The sequence below is a fragment of the Rhinatrema bivittatum genome, chromosome 4 (genome assembly GCF_901001135.1).
Source record: "Rhinatrema bivittatum chromosome 4, aRhiBiv1.1, whole genome shotgun sequence".
NCBI classification, from domain to species: Eukaryota; Metazoa; Chordata; class Amphibia; order Gymnophiona; family Rhinatrematidae; genus Rhinatrema; species Rhinatrema bivittatum.
In genome coordinates this window covers 440,424,049-440,450,037 of record NC_042618.1, presented here as the reverse complement: position 1 = coordinate 440,450,037, position 25,989 = coordinate 440,424,049, and the positions used below count along the sequence as shown (strand labels likewise).

The 25,989-nt window shown below is 43.9% G+C and overlaps 1 protein-coding gene across 1 annotated transcript in view; it reads left to right on the top strand.

Moving 5' to 3' along the window:
- The window catches only part of CFAP54 (cilia and flagella associated protein 54), a 1,106,494-nt gene that overhangs the window by 193,730 nt on the left and 886,775 nt on the right, over positions 1 to 25,989 (top strand). The window contains exons 17-18 of the mRNA XM_029597529.1: positions 2,345 to 2,498; positions 24,435 to 24,506. Of these exons, the coding sequence (XP_029453389.1) occupies positions 2,345 to 2,498; positions 24,435 to 24,506 (226 nt within the window). The remainder of the gene's footprint in view (positions 1 to 2,344; positions 2,499 to 24,434; positions 24,507 to 25,989) is intronic.

Sequence of the window (25,989 nt, the reverse complement as noted above, 5' to 3'; positions counted from 1 at the left end):
AAGGTAGACATTGCATCTCACCTTACTCAGAATATACTCTGCCCTCTTTCCCAACACCTCTCTCTCACCAAAGCGAGAGGGTTTTTTCCACTCCTTGGACTGTAATAGTGCACTTGCATTCTATCTAGACCGCACTACGCTCCATAGGAATTCCACCTAACTCTTTCCTTCTGTGGCAAGAGCTAAGCTGCGAGTTCCAGTGGGCAAACAGACCTATTCTTCCTAATTGACGGTCTGTATCTCTTTTTCCTAACAACAAGCAGGCATTTCACTACAACACTGTGTGTAACCACATTCTGTTGCATCCGTCCCAGGCTCCATTCGGCCGCTGCTGCTTGTACATATTTATCAGGCTGCGACCTGGAGCTCTCTCCATATCTTCGCAGCCATTATTGCTTAGATACGACTAGCTGGCATGCTCCATGTTTGGCCAGTCCGTCTACTCTTATTCTTTTTGGTTTAACTACCCAACATCCTTCCACCAACCCATTAAGGGTTTCAGGATGCCCTCTGTTCCAAATTCCACCCCCGTCATTGCGACTTTTGTGCGTCTTGGGTACATTTGGTGCACTCTCGGGCATCCTCAGCTCGGTACTCACCCATATGTGAGGACTACCATCCTGCTTGTCCTGTGAGAAAGCAAATGTTGCTTACCTGTAACAGGTGTTCTCACAGGACAACAGGATGTTAGTCCTCACAAAACCCACCCGCCACCCTGTGGAGTTGGGTCTGTATACATTTTTACTTTTATTTTAGTTTCGCTTGCACTTTTTGCTATAAGACAAGACTGAGGGAGACACCTGTGGTTCACAGGGATAATTGCAGGCTGAGCATGCTCAGTGCACTCAGTGTGCCAGTGTCAGTCAAAGCTTTATAGAAACTTTGACAGAAACGTTTTTCGTACAGGGCTCCATCCTTTGATGTCACCCATATGTGAGGACTAACATCCTGCTGTCCTGTGAGAACACCTGTTACAGGTAAGCAACATTTGCTTTTTAATTTCTTCAGCTGCCCCTCCAGCCTCTGTCAAAGTGTGAGTTGCATGTTCCACTAATGATATTAAAGCATAAATACTTACATGCAACCCTCAGTTTGGGAGTTCCTGCTTGTGCGACTGATTACTATCTTGCTTGTCCATGGAGAAAGCAAAGATGCATAGCTGTAACAGGTGTTCTCCATAGACAGTAGGGACAAATCAACCATACTTTCCCATTCTCCCCTTGTAGAGTTGAAAGTGAGCTTGCTATAAAGACTGAGGAGATTTGGTGGCAGCTGCACTTGAACTCCAATACATGATTTGGTGGCAGCTGCACTTGAACTCCAATACATGATTAGAAAAACCTAAAGGCTCTGAAACAGATTTTCTGTCTCTGGACCATGGATGACGTCACCCACTTGTGTGGCTGATTTGTCCTACTGTCTATGGAGAATACCTGTTATCAGTAAGCAACTTTACTTTATTTGCAGTTCTGTTACTTTCCTTTCATGCTCTTCAAAGGTTTTAAACATGTCTTCAAAACCTCCAAAATCATACTAGTACAAAACAGAATAAGGGTGAAGTGAACCATTTTTGTCTTCACTTTGAATGTACATACTACTGTTTATAGAAAACCATGTTTTTTCATATTGCTATAAGTGTTTAAACTGTAATTTAAAAACTAAATTCATATCACAGTGGAAACCTGATATAGTGATTCCAATGAAAACAAAAGTGGCCTGAGGGCCCACTGTGCAAAGACTGGCCCTACAAAAGTCAAAAGGGAGTTCTTATAGTTTATTTTTTTCTGCCTAAGGAACAAGATCCTCCATTCCCTTCAGAATATAGCAGAAGTGCCTCTGAGCCAGCCACTAGGTCTACAGTTGCTTGTTGATTAGGACACTTTCCTCAATGCTGTCTCTGCGACATCTCCAGTCCCTGCTAGCTTGAGGAGCAGGAATTAGGTCCAGGAATTGAACCAGGTCTCCTGTTACTATTGCTGGTTTGTTAGAACAGCACAAAAATGGTCAGACTTTGGATGAGAATAAAGATTTGTCATGACTGAACTAGCATATAATAGTGACCAGGCTACAGACAAATTAAAATGTAAAAAGAAAATCAACTATTTGTTTCTGTTTTATATATATATATGGGAGAAAAAAATATTCCCAAAACACAGTATTACAATAAAGATTTGAGGGTCAGGCTCTATTACTAATAATGGTTTGGTGAATTAAATTTTCAAGCAAAACTTTATCAGTCAGTCATACTAGTAAATTACATTCTTATTGACCACTTTATTCAAGCAGGTACATATAAAATAAAACATTTTAGAAAGCTAATTTGCATTATGTTTTTTTTTACCAGTTGGTCTCAGCTGGACTAAATCTTAAAAGTGATACTTCAGAACTTGGAGCCTCATTTAAATCAGCAAGATTATACAATTTTGTAATGGATTTACACCTTGAGCTCATTCTGGCACAACATCGTGTGTCTGTCAAAATTCTTCACCTACCACAGGGTAAGATTTAAGAAAGTAAAAGAAATCTTATGAAAACTGCCTGACTTTCCAAGTAAGACTATAAATTATTAACCCCTAGGTTCCTAATTCTATTCCAGTTGTAAATTTGATTCTACCTGTAAAGCTGATTCAAAGGCTATTCCACCTGGAGGCCATTCTTGGTAAAAGGCAGAATATCAAATGCCTATAAATAAATGAATAAAAATGAACAAGGGCTTACTATAAACCTTTTGGGCTTTTGGGTACACTTGTAGCTCCACTAATGCAACACAAGCCTTGATTTGCTGTTTTTTGTTCCCTCACTTCTTTTCTTTCCTTTGACCTAATTTTTTCCCAAGATTATGGCGAAAAATAATTTGACTTCCTTTAATGATGTCACAAGCATCTGGATTCTGGCAAGGGGCCTAGATTAACTGAGGTTTTCTGGTTATACAACATGCATATGCCAGGTGAAAGAAGGAATCTAGTATAAAATACCAAAAAAATAAATGAAAGAACACTTCCTTTACTTTCGGGCAGGTCAGTCCCAATGAGTGGGTTATGCACCTCTGCTAGCAGATGGAGATGGAGCAAAAGCTGACATCATAGCTATATAGTCCTGCCCCAACATCAGCCTGCCAGTATTCTCTATCTCCAGCAGATGGTGGACATGCATTTCCCTTCAATGGATTGCCTGATAGTAAAAAAAAATGAAAGAAGAAGAAAGGGTCTGTATCCTCGGCATTTGGCTGTCTCGCTCATGCCTCTGGGGAGTTCTGTGAGGTGAGGAGAGAGTACAAGCATAGCAGGTTGAGCAGCTGTTTGGCTAGGCCATGCTCCCAGGCTTCTCTCATTTTGGTGCATGGTAGGCTGTGGGGGATTTTCATGCGTGTTTTGCTGCAGGCAATCGGTGCATGCCTGTGCATCCATATGTGTGTCTGTTTTTGCCTGTGCGTCCAGTTTGGGATACTTCCTTCTGGATGCACATCTTGTGCATCCAGTTTAGGTATCGGTACTGGGCATCCAGTTGGACTGGCAGCCTAATCGTGTGGGCTTGGATGCACATTTTTTATGCATCTATTTTGGGCACACTTATATATGTGGGTAAGCTAGGTGTGAGCCTTCATCGGGCTGCACACTTACAGCATGGTGCCCGCGATGAAGAAACCTAAGTGCCTATCTATGTGTGCTGCATGCCAGATTAGCGCCATTCAGTCAGAGTTTTCTCTAAACCTGTGTCAGCCCTACCTGGTTGCTTGGGGAGATTTGCCTCCTTCGATTTTGCCGGCGATGGTCCATCTCCTCAGTCTGAGGGGAGTGCGACTGAGGGAGACACGGCAGGGGTGTCCCCTCCCTTGATTGATTCATTTGTTGAGTCCTCAGGGGACACTAGCTCATTGGACATCAGGTTCAGGTCTATGGGGCCTGGAATGGACTCGTCCTTTTCCTGGGTGGAATTCTACCAGGGACTGGAGACATTTCTATAGCGCTGGTCTTCTGAAACAGCATTACCTACTAACGGGCTGATACAGTAAAAATTGTGGGAGAGCCGGCGAGCGCCCGCTCTCCCGTCACACGCACAGGCCGGTGTCCTGGGCGCGCGATTCAGTATCAGCCCATATGCAAATGAGGGCCCATGGTAAAAGGAGGCGCTAGGGATACTAGCACGTCCCTAGCGCCTCCTTTTTGACAGAAGCGGAGGGTGTCAGCGGGTTTGACAGCTAACGCTCAATTTTACCGGCATCGGTTCTCGAACCCGCTGACAGCCACGGGTTCGGAAAATGGACGCCGGCAAAATTGAGCATCCATCTTCCAACCTGCAGGCCGCGGGCAGATTTTTAATTTTAATTTTTTTTAATTTTTAATTTTTTAAAATTTTTGGGGCCTCCGACTTAATATCAGGATAGGAGGATTGAGGCTGTTCTGAAGCAAGCCTTTGAAGCAGTGCGCCTTGGTAGTGCGGACTACCTTGCGTCTTTGTCAAGAATCTGGTGGCGCTGGGCCCGATGGACCTATGATAGAACTGGGGGCCCACCTTCTTGGCTGATGCGGGCTGTGACTTGGTATGCACAGCCGACAGAAGAGCTGTTTCAGTTATTGCGGCCAGGCAGCAGCTGTGGCTATGCAACTGGTCTGCAGATACTATTTCAGATTCCAATCTTACTAAGCTGCCCTTCAAAGGCTCACTTTTGTTTGGCAGTGACTTGGAAAAAATGGCAAGTACATGGGGAGAGACCCAGGTCCCTTGTTTGCCAGAGAACAAGAAACCTGTTGCCCGGTCTTTTTGGGTGACTGGCCGATCTCGAGACTACCTACATTTTTGGCCTTATAGGGCAGTTACTTCCCAGAGATCCCGTCCCTTCCGCAGGTCTCAGTTCTTTCGCCCTCGAGGTCCTCGAAAGGATGCGAGCTCCCCAATGAAGGTTTGCGGCCTCACCTGGTGGTGCATGAGATAGGTGGTCACCTATCCCCATTTTATCATAGGTGGGTCCAGATTACTTTGGATTAATGGGTTCTCAAAGTGATTTGGAATGGGCATGCTCTAGAATTTCTTTGCATTCCTCTGGATGGCTTCATGGTATCTCCTTGCAACTCCCCTCAGAGTATGGGCCAATATTCCATTAATTTTGTCATGCACAAGAAGGAAGGGTTGTTTCGACCCATACTGGATCTCAAGGACATCAACTGACATCTATGAGTCACATATTTCAGCATGGAAACAGTGCACTCTGTCATAATGGCTGTTCAAGCAGGGGAGTACCTCATGTCTTTGCATCTGTTGGAGACGTATCTGTATATTCCCATCTGGCAGGAATATCAGTGTTCCTCTGATTTGCTATCCTGGATCATCATTACCAGTTTCAGGCCTTGCCTTTTGGAGTACCCATGGCACCCAGAACTTTTCCAAGGGCATGGTGGTGGTAGCGGCGGCTCTTCGCATGGAGGGCATTCTAGTTCACCCCTATCTGGACGACTGGTTGATTCAAGCCAAGGCATTGGAAGAGAGTGTTTGTGCTTCCCGCAGGGTGGTTTCCTTGCTACAGGATCTAGGCTGGGTGGTGAATCTGGCCAAGAAATTTTGCAGCCATCTCAGACCCTAGAGTATCTTGGAGTTCGTTTTGATGCAAGGTAGGGCAGAGTGTTTCTGTCAGAGTCTCGGATCCACATTGATGCTGCAAGTTCGATCCCTGCGGAACTCTATTCGTCCGACTGTGTTGCCTTATCTACAGGTCCTGGGGTTGATGGCTGCTGCATTGGAAGTAGTTCCCTGGGCAAGGGCATATATGTGCTCTCTTCAGCATGCCTTGGATCTCCTGTTGGAGTCCGCACTGACAGAAGTATGTGGTGAGGCTGCTTCTTCCGTTAGAGATGAGATCTCAGTTGAACTGGTGGCTACACGCAAACCATCTCAGGAAGGGAGTTTCCCTGATGCCACTGGATTGGTTGGTACTCACGGCAGATATGAGACTGCTGGGCTGGAAGACTCACTGTCAAGAGCTAGTGGTGCAAGGGTGCTGGAATGCTGCAGAGTGACAGTAGAACATCAACAGACTGGAGGCATGAGCAGTTCATTTGGGGTGTCTGCTGTTCACTGAGCGGCTAGAGGCTCGAATGGTCTGGATAATGTCCAACAATGCAACAATGGTGGCTTATATCAATCATCAGGGTGGAACCAAGAATCAACAGGTGTTGCAGGAAATAAATGTGTTCATGGTGTGGGCGGAGCAGCATCTTCTAAGCATTATCACCTCTCACATTGCTGGAAAGGGCAATATGAGAGACGATTTCCTCAGCAGGAGAAACTTGGACCCAGGAGAATGGGAGCTGGTGGACAAGGCTTTTCTGCTCCTGATGAACCGCTGTGGCCTACCAAATCTAGACCTGTTGGCGACCTTCAACAACACAAAGGTTCCATGCTTCTTCGGTCGCAGGTGGGACCCAAACGTAATGGGCATTGATGCTCTTGTTCAGGAGTGGCCATGAGACATCCTTATGTGTGTGTTTTTGCCCTGGCCTTTGATAGGCAGGCTGGTCCAGAAGATTGCCAACACTGTCCTTTTAGTGGCTCCGGATTGGGTTCAAAGGCCATGGTTTGCCGATCTCTAAAGACTTCTGGTAGGCAGTCCCTTCAGGCTGCCATCTCACATGGATTTATTATGTCAGTAGTCCATTCTACATGAGGATCTGGGTTGATTCTGTCTTACGGTTTGGCCATTGAAAGGGCTTGTTTGTTGAAATGTTCTAAATATCAAAATCACAGAACATATAGAAAGACATGGTTTAATGGAACAAAGTCAGCATGGCTTTACCCAAGGCAAGACTTACTTCACAAATCTGCTTCACTTTTTTGAAGGGGGTTAATAAACATGTAGATATAAAGGTGAACCGGTAGATGTAGTGTATTGGGATTTTCAGAAGGCATTTGACAAAGTTCCTCATGAGAGACTTCTAGGAAAAGTAAAAAGTCATGGGATAGGTGGCAATGTCCTTTCGTGGATTACTAACTGGTTAAAAGCCAGGAAACAGAGAGAAGAATTAAATGGGCAGTTTTCTCAGTGGAGGGGAGTGGGCAATGGAGTACCTCAGGGATCTGTACTGGGATCCATGCTTTTCAATATATTTATAAATGATTTGGAATGGAATACAACAAGTGAGGTAAACAAATTTTCAGATGATACAAAATTATTCAGAGTAGTGAAATCACAAGCGGATTGTGATAAATTGCAGGAAGACCTTGTGAGATTGGAAAATTGGGCATCCAAATGGCAGATGAAATTTAATGTGGATAAGTGCAAGGTGATGCATATAGGGAAAAATAATATACTATAGTTACAGAATGTTAGGTTCCATATTAGGAGCTACCACCCAAGAAAGAGATCCAGGCTTCATAGTGGATAACACATTAAAATCGTCGCTTCAGTGGGCTGGGGCAGTCAAAAAAGTAAAGAGAATGTTGGGAGTTATTAGAAAGGGAATGGTGAATAAAACGGAAAATGTTATAATGCCTCTGTATTGCTCCATGGTGAGACCGCACTTGAATACTGCGTACAGTTCTGGTTGCTGCATCTCAAAAAAGATATAGTTGCGATGGAGAAGATACAGAGAAGGGCGACCAAAATGATAAAGGGGATGGAACAGCTCCCCTATGATGAAAGACTAAAGACGTTAGGACTGTTCATCTTGGAGAAGAGATGGCTGAGGGGGGTATGATAGAGGTGTTTAAAATCATGAGAGGTCTAGAACGGGTAAATGTGAATCGGTTATTTATTCTTTCTGATAATAGAAGGACTAGGGGGTAGTCCATGAAGTTAGCATATAGCACATGTAAAACTAATCGGAGAAAGTTCTTTTTCACTCAACGCACAATTAAACTCTGGAATTTGTTGCCAGAGGATGCGGTTAGTGCAGTTAGTGTAGCTGGGTTTAAAAAAGGATTGGATAAGTTCTTGTAGGAGAAGTCCAATACCTGCTATTAATTAAATTGACTTAGAAAATACCCACTGCTATTACTAGCATCAGTAACATGGGATAGAATTCGTTTTTGGCTACTTGGAAACAGGATGCTGGGCTTGATGGACCCTTGGTCTGACCCAGTATGGCATGTTCTTATGTTTTTCTTATGTTCTTATTTTTCATCTGTAGTAATTTCCATTTTTCTTCGGTTCCAGAAATCTTTTACTTCTCTAGTCTGTGTTAGAGTTTGGAAGCTCTTTGAAGCCTGGTGTACTGAACAAGGCACTTAACCACTCAAGGTGGATATTCCTTTGATTTTGGAATTCTTACAAGTCGGCTTGCTTAAGGGTTTGGCCCTTAACACCTTGAAGGTTGAAGTTGGAGCCCTGGCTTGTTGTAGAGGAAGAGTCAATGGTTGGCCTTTGTCTTCCCATCCGGATGTGTCCCATTTTCTGTAGGGGGTTAAGCATCTTCGCCTCCTGTTGAGGCTTATGGTGCCTCTGTGGGACTTTAAATTCGTCCTTGCGTTTTTTTCAGGTCCGACCTTTTGACCGCTGTGTACTCTTTCCTCACAGCTACTTATCTTGAAGACTGCTTTTTCTGTTAGCAATCTATTCGGCACCTTGGGTCTCTGAGCTGCAGGCTCTTTCCTGCCGTGAGCCTTTTCTCTATATGACTTCGGTGCAGTTCAACTTTGGACTATGCCTTCCTTTTTGCCCAAAGTGGTTTTGAGCTTTCATTTGAATCAATCCATTTCTTTACCTGCTTTGGACAGGGACAGAGATAAAGCTGAGTAGTGCGTTTTGTGTTCCTTGGATGTCGAGCATCATTTATTGCAGTACTTGGAGATAACTAAGACTGTTTGGAAGTCTGAACACTTATTTGTGTTTCATGGTGGAGTTAATCAGGGAGCACCGGCAACGCGGCAACAATTGCCTGCTGGGTTAAGGAAGTTATTATAGCAGTCTATGTAGCACCTGAGGTTGCATTACTGAAACAGATTAGACTACATTCCATGAGGGCCCAAGCAGTATCATGGGCAGAACTTTATTTGTTGTTGTAAGAAATTTGCAGAGCAGTGACATGGTCATTTTTGCACACCTTCTCTAAGTATTACCACTTGGATGTTAGGGCTAGGGAGAGTGCTTCGTTTGCACAGGTGGTATTAACTGAACTGCTGGCAGCCTCCTGCCCTTTTCAAGATTAGCTTTGGTACATCCCACTCATTGGGATTGACCTGGCCGCACACTAAGGAAGGAGAAATTACTACTTGCCTGATAATTTCTTTTCCTTTAGTAAAGGCAGGTCAATCCCAGACTTGTTCTCAGCTGCCGATGTTTGAATTGTGGTTAGCCTTTCTTTAGGCGAGCTTTGTAGAGTATGATTCCTCTCATTGTTGAAAACTGGTAAGTGGCTTCTCTAGCCCCAAGTTTGATAGCTATGTTTCTTCTTTTGGTTGAGCTCAGTATTCCTGTTGGTTGAGAAACATGAATGGTTGGCTGTTAATAATAATATTTAAGTACAATCAGTTTTGTCCACAGTTTGGCTTTTCCAGAGAATACTGGTGGGCTGATGGGGTGAGAATATATAGCCATTATATCAGCTTTTACTTCGACTCCATCTGCTGGCAGTGGTGCTGCATAACTCATTCATTGGGATTGACCTGCGCTTATTAAAGGAAAGAAAATTATCAGGTATATAGTAATTTCTCCTTTTGCCGTTACTAAAGTCCTAATCTAATATGAGTATGCTGGATATATCTTCATTTTATCTACTTTGGGGGGCAATTTTCCGAGGGATTCTCTGTAGATAAACAAGAGTTCACTCATAGAGAAGGCATCTTTGAAAATTGCCCTATCTTCTGTGGGTAAAAGCACGTGCGTTGTGTTGCAGTCCCGGGCCGTGCCCTGGGACCTTCACTTACCTCTGTCCCGGCCCGGGCCGCTGGTGCCTCGTTTGGGCCTGCTCGGGCCTCCGACGCGGCGCTCCCGCCTCGAGGGAGACGCCGCCGTCTTGCTGCGGCTGGCCCCACCGCCTACATGCTTGCATGCGCCGGAGCTCCAAATTCAAAGGGACCAGCACGGGAAACTCCAGCACCACCCTCAAGCTGACATCAGACGCTGCAGGGTATTTAATCCCTGCAGCCACACTCCTACCTCGCCTTGCAACGAGGTTGACTTTTCGGAGTAGCTAGTTGTGCTTCCTGCTTCCCAGTTCCTGCTTCTTCCTGACATCTGATTCCTGGCTCCTGACTGTTACGCTCTCCTCCTCCAGAGGGGAGGAGTTAGCAATCTGTTATCGCTCACCCCACCAGGAGGGCAGAGTTAGCAATCTGTTCTGCTGTTCTCCTGAAAGGGGGAGGAGATAGCGATCTGTCATGACCTGCACCTCCAGAAGGGAGGAGTTAGCTAACTGTAAATCTGTTAGCGAACTGCTGTTAGATGCTCCTATAAGGAAGGAGGTAGCAAGCTGTTATGGATCAACTCTCTCAGGGAAGAGGAGTTGGCAATCTTGTTCAATGATACTCTACTGAGGAGAGGAGCTAACAATAGGTATATTGTACTTCGCTACTGAGATAGCAATCTATCATGCCTCTGCTACGGAGTAGCAATCTGTTATATATAGGCTGCTGGCAAGTCCCATAGAAAGAGAGGTTAGCTATCTATATAATACTTCCGTAAGCGGTGGTAGTGGTCTGTAGTGGTTGGCTCCCACAGAGTAATAATAGTGTAAGGAATGACCATTTGGAGGAAATGGTGAATCCCTGGGCCGATGGCAGATGACAGCGCCCCCAGGAGGAGATCCTGAGAGGAACCACCGGCTAGGCTAGAATATGAAATAACACAAATAGTTCTTTATTAGACTGGAAGCTGGACCACCAATGGTGGCAGTAGTGAGTCGATGTTTTCGATAAGGCTGAAGTCCTTCTGATACTGGAATATAATCTCTGGGTTGCTGAGCTGTAGAGAGAGACTAGAAGTAGTGAATAGACAGGGTATACTGGATATAAGATGATACACTCACACTAGTAGATGTCTGCAATGGTCTCTATGCCACAGAGAGTCTTCAGTACATTCAGGAACAGGAGCCGTAGGCGAGCACTGGTTCCAAACATTCTGTAATAAGAACTCACAATAGCTGTATGTGAAATGGCTACTAGAGTAGAAGACAGTCTGTAAAGGATTCTAGGAACATGGGCCCTTGTGGAGCGAGTACCGGTTCCTATCTGTAATCTTGCCAATGTAACTCTCGATCTCCGTACCTGCGATAACGTCTTGGATGGAAGGGAGTCTTCAGAGCTATAGGAATGTAGGCCCTCGTGGAGCGAGTACCGATTCCTATGTACAATAGAACTCACTGTGTTCATGTCCGCGATCGCTTCCAGGCAATGAGGAGTCTTCAGGAGCGAGTCTTTAGGAGCGAGTACCGGATCCCGTCTTGGCAATCTGAAATCAAGAAGAGAGAGCAGAGCCCCCGTGGAGCGGGTACTCCTGGTAAGTTTGAAAAGGCCAAGCAGTGGAGAAGGATTCCCCTGGCTGACTCGGATCGTTGTTGCAAGTAGCGTGGACTGCCGAAGCAAGTCCTGCTGGAGTTCCTTGCTAACTCGTTAGAGGTTAGCAGACAAAGACCTTTTAAAGTGGAAATGGATGATGTCACTACGGGGGGATGCCCCTGAGGTTCGCGCCCTTGCTGGTACAAAGTCTGGAGCGCGCATGCGCGCGCCCTAATGTCATAAAAAACATGGCGGATCCGTAGCGTCAAGCCAGCCCGGGGACACCGGGACCAAAAGGCTGGGAGAAGCCGTGGCTGCATCTGTCCGTCAGAGCCAAAGGGAGTAGCTTCCAAGGTAGGGAAGGTGGAGCGAGGGGCGAGAAGAGGCACGAACACAACACTGACCTTGTTTCGTTCTCCAACTCCGGCTTCTGCTTCCGTCCCTGGTTTTGGCATCCGATATCTGACTTCTGGCTCCTGACCTTGGCTTGTTCCTGGTCTTCGGCTTCGTCTCTTCCCACTGCTGCAGGTACTTGTTCATCACCTGCCTGGAGGTTTCTCCTAAGCCCCAGCGGCTTGGGTCCTCACGGGCTCCTCCCGGGGGGACCGCGGGCTTCCAAGGGTGAAGTCTCTCCTGACCTCTTGGGCGCCATCTCATCGTTGGATTACCTCGGCAGGCTGCTCTTCTGATCCTTGGTCGCATAGGATCCACCTAAGACCAAGAGGCCCGGGTTCCTTCGGGCTCCTCCTGGGGGGACCTCGGGCTTCCAGTGGTGAAGCCGTCTTTGAAGCCTCTCCTCAGTGCCGCCTGCCAGCTGCAACACCCACTGTGGGCGTCCACAGCACAACACCCGCAGTCTCAGCCGGCCGAAGGGTCCACAATCCTAACACGTTGTTGGCAGCATGCATACTTTTCCCAGAGGGAAATTCCTGGGCCTATTTTTTTTTTTTAATTTTTTATTTATGCCAATAATTTTTACATACAGACAGACAGCAATTACGGCTTGCCATTTAAACATAGGTAGAGGCAAAAGAAGAAAATTGCCACTTGAGACTTTAAGTTTAAGCTAATACATCTTAGAAGCAAACAATTTAAAGTATCTTAATGAAACCTATTTTCTCATTAAATAAGAACATTCCCTGTTATAAAGAAAATAAAGAACCAAGATAGCATTCACTTGAGCAATTACAGGCAATTCAAAATTTTTAGGAAACTTGTGGTACATCTACTACAGTGCCGAGATTTGGAACCAGTGAGGGATAATCTAGCATCAACAAATTTTCTTAACTCAATAGGATCTAAAAACACATACCTCTCTTGTTGATATTTTACAACACATTTACTTGGGTAGTAAACTGTACTTTGTGCTCCCAAATCTTTTAATTCCTGATTCATCTGAAGGAAACTCCTTCTACGAATTTGAGTATTCTTTGTTATGTCAGGAAAGGTCCAAACCTTCTGACCTAGGAACAATTTATCTCTATTTTTTAAAGACAGCTTAAGTATCTTATCCCGGTCTAAACTATTTAAAAATTTCACACACAATGTTCCCCTAAAATCTACCTGGTCAGACATAGATTGTTCTAGAAATGCAGTAAGATTATTTATCTCGTTTGGTGGTTTTACATTTTGCTGTGAGACCTCGTTCTTTCTTTTCCCGGTCGATATAACAAAGATTTTCTCTATAGATGGTAATTCACTTATATCTAATAATAAATTCTCTACCATAAATTTTTTATACTGTTCAAAAGGTGATAAAAGTTTAACATTGGGGAAATTAAGAATTCTTAAGTTGTTATATCTTGATGCATTTTCTACCATTTCAATTTTCCTGCTATTCACAAGTTCCCCCTGAATCAGACCTAATTGAATCTTTTCAATTTGTTCAACTTGATTTTCAAATCTTACAATTTTTTCTCCATGTTGAGACATTTCTGGTTCCACTTTCAATATCTGATTCTGCATATCTAACACAGTATTATTCAAGGACAAAATAACTAATTTTAAATCGGTTAATGTAGTCCAAACATTTTCAAGAGTAACAGGCTGTGACTGAGACACTTTTGAGTTATCCAAAAAACTCACTGTTCCTGGAGAGCAGGGTTTATTCCTCCTATCAGAGGCCTCTGTCCTCTCGTTGTGCCCCGTAGGTGTAGATGTTAGGGGGAATTCATTTTTTCCATTAGAATTCCCTCTAATTTTTGGTCTTGCCCCTTCTTTCTCCAGATTTCCTCCGATAGAAACGGCATCCTCCAACAACTTAGGTTGATTCCTGTCGTTCAAAACTGGAGACTGGGCAAGGTTCGGTGGCATCGGAGTCTCGGGCTCTCTGGGGCTTAAAGATGTATTCAAATCCAGTGGGATATGTGCTTGCTCAACACTAACACCCATATCTGGAAGCCCACCCGGAGTCATTATACCACTACGTGTAAAGAAGGATCCAATAGATAACTGAGGTGGGACTGGAGTAATCGGGGTCGGGGGTTCTCCTCTCACCCTTCCCTTCCTCTTGGTGTGAGGCATTAGATAATAATAGAAAACAAAGTATCTGCAATCCTACTTACACGAAAATCTGCTATCTTGTGTTCTCACTTGGCAGTCACTTTGTCACTGAGACTCTTCCACCGCTACTCCGTCCTATTCCGGACTAAGCCGGACAAAGCCGCGCGCACCCGCGACTAAGGCGCGCCTAGTATCGCCGATTATATGGGCGCCTGCCCCTCCCAATGATGTCAGGGGGACTGGGAAACGAAGCAGCTGTAGCTCTGGCCCCAGGTAAAGTCTCCGTTCACAAAAGTAACTGCAGTTTGCTCACCACAGTATCGCCGATTATATGGGCGCCGGCCCCTCCCAATGACGTCAGGGGGACCGGGAAACGAAGCAGCTGTAGCTCTGGCCCCAGGTAAAGTCTCCGTTCACAAAAGTAACTGCTCCTGGGCCTATTTTTAACACTTTACCCAGTATTCTTTATACTCACACAGTATAAGGAGTATTGACTCCCCACCAGCACTGGCTGCTATGGATTTTTAAAGGGAAATTCCATGGGAGTTTCACTTTAAAAATTGGCTTGCAGTCTTCAGGAACAAAGTACCAATGAGCCTGCAACCTCTCTGCATTCTTTAAAAAGTGTCAGAGGGTAATTTTCAAAGGCATTTCCCTGGGTAAAATAGTGCTTTACCTGCGGAAATGGCCTGATATAAAATTATCCTCCCAATATGCAAATAAGCGTAAGCATATCAGCATGTATGCGTGTATGCTTACCTGGACAAAGCAGACAGGACTGAGAGGGGTGTTGCACTCGAGGGTGGACCCTTGTCCTGAGGCAGTGGAGATGCGCCTCCTGGTAGGGACCAGGAGGGAACTGCCTCCAGGGGGTGGAGCACGGGTAGAGACAGAGGCTAGGGAAAGCTTCACCACTGGAAGCCCTAGGTCCCCCCGGGAGGAGCCTGTAGGGACTCGGGCCGCTTGGACTTAAGTGGGCCTTGCATGGTCTCCTGGGAGAGTGTAAGTCCGGTGTGCCCACAGACAGGAGGAGAGCATGGTTAGGTTCGAGACTGGAGGTCAGATGGAGCAAGGAGGACCAGAACAGCATAGGAGATGACAAGGCTAGGAACAAAGCCAGAATCTGGAGACGTGGTCGAACAGGCAGGGGTCAGAGTCCAGGAGTCAGTCCGAGGAGTGGTCAACAAAGCAGAGGTCAGGTACCGGAGGTCAGGCGAGGTCACAGGCAGGCTGAGGTCAGGAGGCAGGCAGCAGGCAGAAGAGTCGAGTAGCAGGCTGGAGTAAGGAGTCAGGTGGCAGGCAGGCAAGTTGAGGAACGGATTGGAGTCAGAAGGCAGGCAGCAGACAGGCAGGTCGAGGAACGGACTGGAGTCAGAAGGCAGGCAGCAGACAGGCAGGTCGAGGAACAGACTGGAGTCAGAAGGCAGGCAGGCAGACAGGTCAAGAAGCAAGCAGAGGTCAGTACCAATGAGTCAGTCAGGAGGTACTACCTGGGGAGACGAACAAACAAACAGGAACAGGAGGACACTGGAACTAGGAAGCAGGAACAGAACTGGAACAGAAGGATCCTGGAACGAGACTTGGAACAAGACAGGAGCAGGAACAAGCGCAGAGACAATCTAGCAACCGACCCGATTGTCAAGGTAAGGAAGTGCAGGCAGGGACTTCCTTATAAAGGAGAATCAATCAGGGCGCGCTGCGGAGCAAAGACCCGCCCTTGTCCCTACAAGAGGCCGGGTGGTCCGCGTGCGCTTAGGTGTGGCCAGCAGCACGGAAGACGCCAAGCTCCGGCATGAGGCCTGGTTCGCAGTAGAAGGTCACAGGACGCCTGGGCCTGGAAGTTCTAGCAGCTGCCGCTAGGGAGGCCGACCTGGGACCTGCCGTGGAACCATGAAGGTTAGCAGGCCCGTGTGCGGGACGGGAGCGGATGGGGCGCGTATCAAGGGGTTTGTAGTTATGTGTATACTTTTTTCATTTTTAAAAGATTGTGCATAAATTTTCCCAAATAATTTTTGCTCACATAATAGCAGATATAAATGTGGGTAGGTAGTTTTGGTGGGATAATTTTCAAAGCAACTTTGTGCACATAAGTTTCTTTGAAAATTGATGTAACTTATCTATCTATTTACCATTAAATTTATGTGGGCTGTTATAAAATTTACCACTAACAAGTAATTTTCAAAGTCATTTCTGCTTTTATTATTTTGTGATTTTGAGGAAGCCTATCTTATATTTAATGGTGACTGTGTGGGCCATAAATGTAACAAAAAAAACCCAAACCCAAATAAATAAAACAGTGCTTTACCTGCAGAAATGGACTTTTTAAAAATTGGCCACTCTATATATAGGTAAAAGTATGCATGTAGGATTTCTCTATATGTACTTTTATCCGCAATTCCTGAGGGAGAGGGAGGTTGGGGGAGGGGGGAATATATATATGCATACTTTTGCATTTTCAAATGCATATACATAATATTTCTCCAGAAATCTACTTGCTCATTCATAGTAGGTGTAAATGTGTGTGGATAGTTTTTCTGGAGTAGTTTTCATAAAAATTACCTGCAGGCTTTGCACTTTTGCAGACAGTCGTAAAATAACATAGCTGGCAAATAATGCGTATAAATGACACCAGTTTTGAAGCAGACTTGGGTGTATAAGTCCGTGCTGAAAATTATCTCACCAAATGTACCTATACCTATATATATTTCATCTGCTAAAACATCCACACATATTTTCCATTAAAATTTATTTGTATACTCAAAAGTATATACCGGTAGATGTTATGTCAGCTTATACTTTTATATGACCTTAGAGAGGCCTTAGATGAACTCTAGTTTTCATCTGGTGATTGTGGCTACTGTTGGCATACTTATGAAAATTCAAAAGTATGCGCATAAGTACAGAATACTTCCCAAATCTTTCCTCAGGAGTGCCTCCACTCATTCTGGGTAAACCTACCATATGCACAATCCAGTCAAAAACATGTTCCCTTTTGTATCCCAATGATGTTTGGGGCCCCTCTAATTGTCGTAGTGAATGGTTCTAAAAATAAAGCGAACAGAAGGGGGGAGAGCGGGCACCCCTGTCTAGTACCCCTTAGTATCTCAAATGGATCACCATAGCTCCCATTAGCTTTAACTCGGGCAAATGGATGTTCATATAACTTCAGTATCCAAGTTATAAACGAGGGACCAAATGACATATGTTGTAAGGTTTTAAATAAAAACGGCCAGTGCACCAAATCAAATGCTTTCTCAGCATCCAGTGAGAGGAGAACCGCAGGTGTCCCATCAGATTGAACCAAATCAATGATGTCAACGATCCTCCTAACATTGTCTGCCGCCAATCTCCCTGGAACAAACCCAACCTGATCATTATGGACTAAGCCAGGTAGTACCCCATTGAGTCGAACAGCCAATATTCTGGCCAAGAGTTTAAAGTCAATGTTAATGAGGGAAATAGGCCTATAAGAACTACATCGAGTAGGGTCCCTTCCCGGCTTAGGCAGTACAGTGATACCCGCTGTATTGGTGTCCCTACTAAGAGACGCCCCGAGTAAGAGGGAGTTAAACGATTCTGTCAGTGGGCCCACTAAGGTGTTGGCAAATTTACGATAATATGTACCAGTAAAACCATCGAGGCCAGGAGCCTTCCCCGGTTTCAAGTGCTTAATAGCTTCAAGCACCTCCTGCTGTTCTATGGGCTTATCCAAGAACTCCTGTTGTGGTCCTGTAAGAGTAGGTAATACTACAGAATTTAAGTAATGATCAATATCTGCATTTGTGATGGAATTATCCTTGGCATATAACTGAGAATAGAACTCCGTAAATGAGTGCCTTATATCCTCTGATGTAGTAAGAGGTGATCCCTGGCCGGTATGTATTTTAGCTATCACCGTCCGAGCCCTAGCAGCTCGCAGCCGGTGTGCCAAATAACGGCCCGCTTTATTACCCCCTTCAAAAAATTTTTGACGCAGTAAAAGCAAATGATGGCTAATGGCACCATCATCTAAAGATCGGAGCTGACCCTTAATTTTTAAAATCTTGTAATAGACAGATTGAGAAGAGGTGGAGCTGTGTTTTTGAGTTAAAGTGCGCAATTCATCTAATAATGTAAGTCTAGTACGCTCCCGTAACTTATTACAATATGTCGCCTGAGAGATACATATCCCTCTAGCAACCGCCTTGGAACAGTCCCAAAGAACCAGGGGTGTCATACCTTCTGTGCGATTCTCCTGAAAATAATGTGCCATCTGCTGCTCCATTTTAAGGACAAAGGTCTGATCTTTAAGGAGACCATCATTAAGTCTCCACGGTTTGTACCCTTTAGCTGAGTCCTGAATAGAGATCTCAAGCCAAATAGGGGCGTGGTCAGACCAAGTTATAGGTTCAATCTCCACTTTGTGAACCCTATTTTGGGATTGGGTAGAGACAAAGAGGTAATCTATTCTGGAGTATGTGTTATGGGGATTAGAGTAAAAAGTATATGACCTAGAGTGTGGGTACCTCCTCCTCCAGACATCAATAATACTCCAGGTATTCAAAAACTTATGCCACTGCGCCCGAAATTTAGTGGCTGGAGCTATGCCAGTGCTATTATCCAGGGCAGGGTTCAATGTAGCATTAAAATCACCCCCAAGGATTAAGTCACCCTCTAAGTGCTTTTGAAGAAGATCGTCCAACTGTCCCAAAAAAGCTACTTGGTCAGTGTGTGGAAAGTACACATTTAGAAATGTAAATATACACTTACCCACCCTAACTTTTAGGAGAATAAACCGGCCTTGTGGATCCACTATGTGAAATAATTCTTCATGCACAAAGGTATCAGAGAGTAGGATCCCCACCCCCGCATATTTGTTTGCCTTAGAGCTTGCCGCCCAATAGCAAGTAGAATATTGAGGGAAAACTAACAAGCGTTCGTGATGTTTTCTCACGTGCGTTTCCTGTATAAATGCTACTCCCACCCTCTGCCGTTGGAGTTCTCGAGAGAATAACAGACGCTTTCTAGGAGTATTCAACCCCTTCACATTGAGGGAAAGAATCTTAGTAGCCATCATTTATAGGGAAATATAAGCCTCCAAACCGGGCAAAAAGTCCCCATGCCATTTAAGAATTCTAAAGATAAGTGATAATAATCCCATGTGTCCCAGCCCCTCCCAAAAACCAAGATTAGACAATATGATCCCAGTGTATTCCCCAACAGTCCTATAGCATCCCTCCATCTGCCCGTGGGATGCTCTAATATCGGAGGCCTTGTACATTCAACAGTTCACAGACAGCAGCCATCACTCCCCCCCCCCCCCCGCCCAACTGCTAATGGTAAACAATTGTAATCTAAAACTTGCAACCCATTTTTGAAACAGAATATAGCAAAGAGATCAACCTAAGCATCATATTCAGAAATTAAGGCACTGCAACCAACTATCAGTGCCTAAGAAATCATGAATATGCAGTCCCCAGAGTTCTACTGCATGTAAAAACAGGCAAAGTGTAATGAACTCCATCCAGGTTACTACCAAGCAGCACCAGGTGGCTTATTAACCCTGATCCGACTGTGGAGACCTGCGGGCATCAGACTGTCTCCGGAGTCTTTTTCCGCCTCTATCCGCTCTCTGCCATCGTGGTGCCTGGTCCAGCTTGCCCTGCGTAGGCGCCATCTTGGGAACTTGAAAGGATGCGGGAATATTCGCTTTATTAAAAGCCTCTAGTGCCTCCTTGATAGATTTGATCTTATAAGTCACTCCAAGTACTTGAAACATCAGTCCAAAGGGATATGTCCATCGATACTTGATATTCTTAGCTCGCAAAGCGAGCGTAGCTTCCCGCAGATCATATCTTTTTTTTAGGGTGACTGGAGCAAGGTCCTGGTAAATGAAGATATGATGATTGTTCCACAGTATTTCCTTCTGGGAGCGTGAAATATTGAGAATCTGTTCCTTCAGCGTGTAATTATGGAGGCAAAGTACAATGTCTCTTGGTCTTTGGTCCCGGCGAGGGCCTAACGCTCTGTGGGCACGTTCCAGATGCACGTTAGGTGCTGCAGGCTGTGCATCATCCAAGGTCTCCCGACCCAATGAGAGCACATGTTGGCAAATTTGTAGGGCCACCGCCATGGCATCAGAGTATTCTGGGCTATCCGGCACCCCACGGAAGCGAAGATTATTCCATCTACTCCGGTTTTCCAGGTCTTCCAGTTTCTCCTGGAGGGCTATAATTTCGGAATGTTGTTGCAATGACTGAGTCTGCAACTGATTTAAGGCATCCCCCTGCGAGTCCACCCGGGTTTCTACCTCATCCACCCGGTTTCCCAATGCTGCCAAGTCCTCTTTAAGGGCTGCAATGGAGGCCATGATGTCCAATTTATGCTGTTTAAGATCCCCCCTCATGTCCATGAACCACTGACGAAGCTCAGCTCGGGTAATAGATGCCTCTGCCGGAGCAGCAGGCAGATCCGTGGCAGAGCCGGTGAAAGCTGCTGAATCAGCTTCATCTCCCGCGGTGAGCCCTGCTGCATCGCCGCCATCTTGTTCAGCTTCGGGAAGCAGCTTGCTGTAGGAGAAATGCCGGAGGTCGGCGGGTTTCCGCTTGGTAGACATCGAAAAAATAGCGTTTCCACTGCGGAGTGGAAGCTGTGTATTTTAGTAAGAATCCCGGATTTTTTCGCCAGCTTTTGATGGGTTTTGGGCGGTTGGGGGAGCGGAGCCCTCCGGCTACACGTCCGTTCGCATCGAATGCTAAACCACGCCCCCCAAACACATGTTCTACAAGATCATGAAAGTAAAGTAAGGAAACAAACCACAAGCAAATAGTTGTTTACACTGTTCAAAAAAAATAGAAGGAGGGGGCATCCGATGAAACTGTATGCTAACAGTTTCAAGACTGAACACAAGAAGGTAGTTTTTTAGTCAGAAGGTAGTTCATTATCGTCATTGTTTATTTGTGGTATCCCTTTCCAGCCAAGGTGGTTAACCTGTGGAATCTGCTGCTGCCAAATGTAGTTACAGCAAGCAGCATAGCAGTGTTCAAGAGAGGTATGGATGTATTTTTGGAAGACAAGGACATAAACAACTATTAGAGATTGAGCAGAGACCAAGTGGCTTCAGACTTTTATAGAACCTTAGAGAGGCCTTAGATGAACTCTAGTTTTCATCTGGTGATTGTGGCCACTGTTGGAGACAGGATACTAAGCAGATGGACCACCGGTCTGACCCAGCTGGGCCATTCTTATGTTCTTATGCTATTTCACTTATTTTTGTTGTGTTTTTTTTAGAAAGATGTATATTTGTTTTCTCTACTATAAATGATGTGTGATTTGCATGTATTCTGAAATTCACAAACTTAAGTGCCTTAGAACACCATATAAAAATAATTGTCAGGAATATATTATAGTTATAATAATAATTACTATGTATGAGTGACATAGAACTTTGCGGCAAAGTAGGACTGCCAAATTTACAAGCATAGCCCTTCAGATGCATGCATGCAGCTTCTGTACATCACTGGTGGCTGTCATAGGTTTTAGATCACCAAAACACCACAGGGCAGTTTCTCACAGGAAGGATCTTGAATGTTATACAGTGTAGAAAAGTTAGTATGAAATGTTAAACTGTTACATTTTATATATATATAGAGACAAGGAACCGACGAGAGAGGGAGCAATTTTAGATCTAATTCTCAGTGGAGCACAGGACTTGGTGAGAGAGGTAACGGTGGTGGGGCCGCTTGGCAATAGTGATCATAATATGATCAAATTTGATTTAATGACTGGAAAAGGAACAGTGTGCAAATCCAAGGCTCTCGTGCTAAACTTTCAAAAGGGAAACTTTGATAAAATGAGAAAAATTGTTAGAAAAAACTGAAAGGAGCAGCTACAAAAGTAAAGAATGTCCAAGAGGCGTGGTCATTGTTAAAAAATACTATTCTAGAAGCACAGTCCAGATGTATTCCACACATTAAGAAAGGTGGAAAGAAGGCAAAACGATTACCGGCATTGTTAAAAGGGGAGGTGAAAGAAGCTATTTTAGCCAAAAGATCTTCATTCAAAAATTGGAAGAAGGATCCAACAGAAGAAAATAGGATAAAGCATAAACATTGGCAAGTTAAATGTAAGACATTGATAAGACAGGCTAAGAGAGAATTTGAAAAGAAGTTGGCTGTAGAGGCAAAAACTCACAGTAAAAACTTTTTTAAATATATCCGAAGCAGAAAGCCTGTGAGGGAGTCAGTTGGACCATTAGATGATCGAGGGGTTAAAGGGGCACTTAGAGAAGATAAGGCCATCACGGAAAGATTAAATGATTTCTTTGCTTCGGTGTTTACTGAAGAGGATGTTGGGGGAGGTACCTGTAATGGAGAAGGTTTTCATGGGTAATGATTCAGATGGACTGAATCAAATCACGGTGAACCTAGAAGATGTGGTAGGCCTGATTGACAAACTGAAGAGTAGTAAATCACCTGGACCAGATGGTATACACCCCAGAGTTCTGAAGGAACTAAAAAATGAAATTTTCAGACCTATTAGTAAAAATCATCCATTGTACCTGAAGACTGGAGGATAGCAAATGTAACCCCAATATTTAAGAAGGGCTCCAGGGGCGATCCGGGAAACTACAGACTGGTTAGCCTGACTTCAGTGCCAGGACATATAGAAACATATAGAACATATAGAAAGACATGGTTTAATGGAACAAAGTCAGCATGGCTTTACCTAGGGCAAGTCTTGCCTCACAAATCTGCTTCACTTTTTTGAAGGAGTTAATAAACATGTGGATAAAGGTGAACCGGTAGATATAGTATACTTGGATTTTCAGGAGGCGTTTGACAAAGTTCCTCCTGAGAGGCTTCTAGGAAAAGTAAAAAGTCATGGGATAGGTGGCGATGTCCTTTCGTGGATTGCAAACTGGCTAAAAGACAGGAAACAGAGAGTAGGATTAAATGGGCAATTTTCTCAGTGGAAGGGAGTGGACAGTGGAGTGCCTCAGGGATCTGTTTTGGGACCCTTACTTTTCAATATATTTATAAATGATCTGGAAAGAAATACGACGAGTGAGATAATCAAATTTGCAGATGACACAAAATTGTTCAGAGTAGTTAAATCACAAGCAGATTGTGATAAATTGCAGGAAGACCTTGTGAGATTGGAAAATTGGGCATCCAAATGTCAGATGAAATTTAATGTGGATAAGTGCAAGGTGATGCATATAGGGAAAAATAACCCATGCTATAATTACACAATGTTGGGTTCCATATTAGGTGCTACAACCCAAGAAAGAGATCTAGGTGTCATAGTAGATAACACATTGAAATTGTCGGTACAGTGTGCTACGGCAGTCAAAAAAGCAAACAGAATGTTGGGAATTATTAGAAAGGGAATGGTGAATAAAACGGAAAATGTCATAATGCCTCTGTATCGCTCCATGGTGAGACCGCACCTTGAATATTGTGTACAATTCTGGTCGCCGCATCTCAAAAAAGATATAATTGCGATGGAGAAGGTACAGAGAAGGGCTACCAAAATGATAAGGGGAATGGAACAACTCCCCTATGAGGAAAGACTAAAGAGGTTAGGACTTTTCAGCTTGGAGAAGAGACGACTGAGGGGGGATATGATAGAGGTGTTTAAAATCATGAGAGGTCTAGAACGGGTAGATGTGAATCGGTTATTTACTCTTTCGGATAGTAGAAAGACTAGGGGGCACTCCATGAAGTTAGCATGGGGCACATTTAAAACTAATGGGAGAAAGTTCTTTTTAACTCAACGCACAATTAAACTCTGGAATTTGTTGCCAGAGGATGTGGTTAGTGCAGTTAGTATAGCTGTGTTTAAAAAAGGATTGGATAAGTTCTTGGAGGAGAAGTCCATTACCTGCTATTAAGTTCACTTAGAGAATAGCCACTGCCATTAGCAATGGTAACATGGAATAGACTTAGTTTTTGGGTACTTGCCAAGTTCTTATGGCCTGGATTGGTCACTGTTGGAAACAGGATGCTGGGCTTGATGGACCCTTGGTCTGACGCAGTATGGCATTTTCTTATGTTCTTATGAGAGAAAATGCCTCCATTTATAGCCTTCTATATTATTTGTTCATTAGCCAATAAAATCAAAACCACTGTATTTAAAAATATTAATTAACCTGTTAATTTGTAATTACAGCTGGCATGCAATAAGGGTTATTTTACTTTGTGTAACTGTTTTAATTTGAGTGCCACAAAGCTACAAGATGAGGTTATTATTCTTTGTGCCATGTTAGTACCACTGATGTGTAACCATAGTGAACTGAGTGAAATTGATGGATGCAGTAATGATCACATTGTTTCCTTTCTCCTAGCCATTGTATAAAGTATTAAATTTTCTAAATTCAAAGGTCCCTCTATATAAATGTGTGCTGTCACAGTGATTTTAAAGAAGTATATTTACAGGGGGACCTTTCACATCATTGATTGCCTAATTGTGCCCAATATTGTTGTTTGTAATTTTAAAAGACAAATTATTATTACCTTATCTAACAGATGATGTCAGAATTGGAAAGCCTAAAAAGCAACCTTCTTATCAATCTCTGAAGAACAGCAGTTTTTTAAAAGGTACTAACTGAGTATTAATATGTGAAAATATGCAGAATGTAAATTTGTTATTAAATTAAATGATCTTTCTTCTTTTTCCACCCCATTTTATCTTTTAACTTCCATGTGGCAGTGGCACACTATAATCCAAACTCCCTTGTTGATACAGAACAGTGATACCAAGTTTAAAACTTGAAATTGCTTTATTTTTTCTTTTGAAATCAGTTCCTGGCATGCTCAAACTCTCTTCTATCCATAGACCACAACACCCAGACATACTGAAATCTAAGATGGTAACTTTCAAACCAGTGCACAGGTGCACATTTATATGTGTGCATCGGCCTACACCCAGGGATGCGGCTATTTTTTAACTTGTGTGCATATATGCGTATATGTGCCCAAGTTATAAAATAGCCTGGCTGGGCATGTGCATAGATACGCAAATCCCACTTCTACTGCGTAAGTTGGAAGGTTTTAAAAAGGACACGTGCCCACGCATTTCCCAGTTTACCAGTTCGTCCACCAATTCACCCACTTAACAGCTAGATCCTCCAACCCTCCTCTTTTGATAGCCTATACTCCCCCCAGTTACCCCAGACCCTTTAAGCCCCTCAGAAATGGCTCGATCCTTTTATTTTATCATTTGCACATCATCCATAGCAGAAGTAAAGTTACGTGGCAGGAGACCTCGGTGATTACCAGGGTGCTTAAGAATTTACGCGCACATCTCTTAGCCAGGCCCCGAAAAACCCACGCCTCACCCAGACCATACCCATACTCTGCCCCTTTTTGGAAACTTTTGAGATGTGCATGCTGTGGCATTTACACGCATAAAGGGTGCTTTTTAAATTATGGTTGGCGCACACAAGCCTGACTTCTTCACGAATCCCCTAATTTTGGCGCATGCCGGGCTTTTAAAATTCAGCTTTAAGTATATGTTTATAATGCCTACAATAACTATGTTAACAAGCACGTGAATTTTTTGGACACTCTGTTAAACATCGAAACTTTGTAAACCGTTTGGATGGCGAAACCAAACGACAGTATATAAAACTCGATAAATAAAATAAATAAATAAATAATGAATTTGAATTTTGTTGTTGGCAAGCTAGCTGTTCCTTCTGCATAGCAGGATGTAGTGCTGCTACAAAGCCATAGGACAAGCCAATAAAACAATATTTTCTCCATGGACAAAAAGGATGAAATGACCCACACAAGTAGGGTGACAACATCTGATGATGTTGGTGGAAAACCTCTTTTAGAGAAGGTTTTTCTGATCATGTGTAGTTGCTATTGCATGAGTTTCTTCATTCTTTTTTCTTCGACTCATGCCAAAGGACATGATTTTGCTCCCTTTCCTAAGCCTCTTGTCAAAAGTTTTTGTGTGCAAAATTTTGACTTAATTTCTGTTTTAATTTATTTGATTAGTGTTTTCATTTTTTGCTATTTGCCCACAAAATAGGACTTTTTTTCTATTAAATTTCGGCTCCCTTTCCAATGGTGA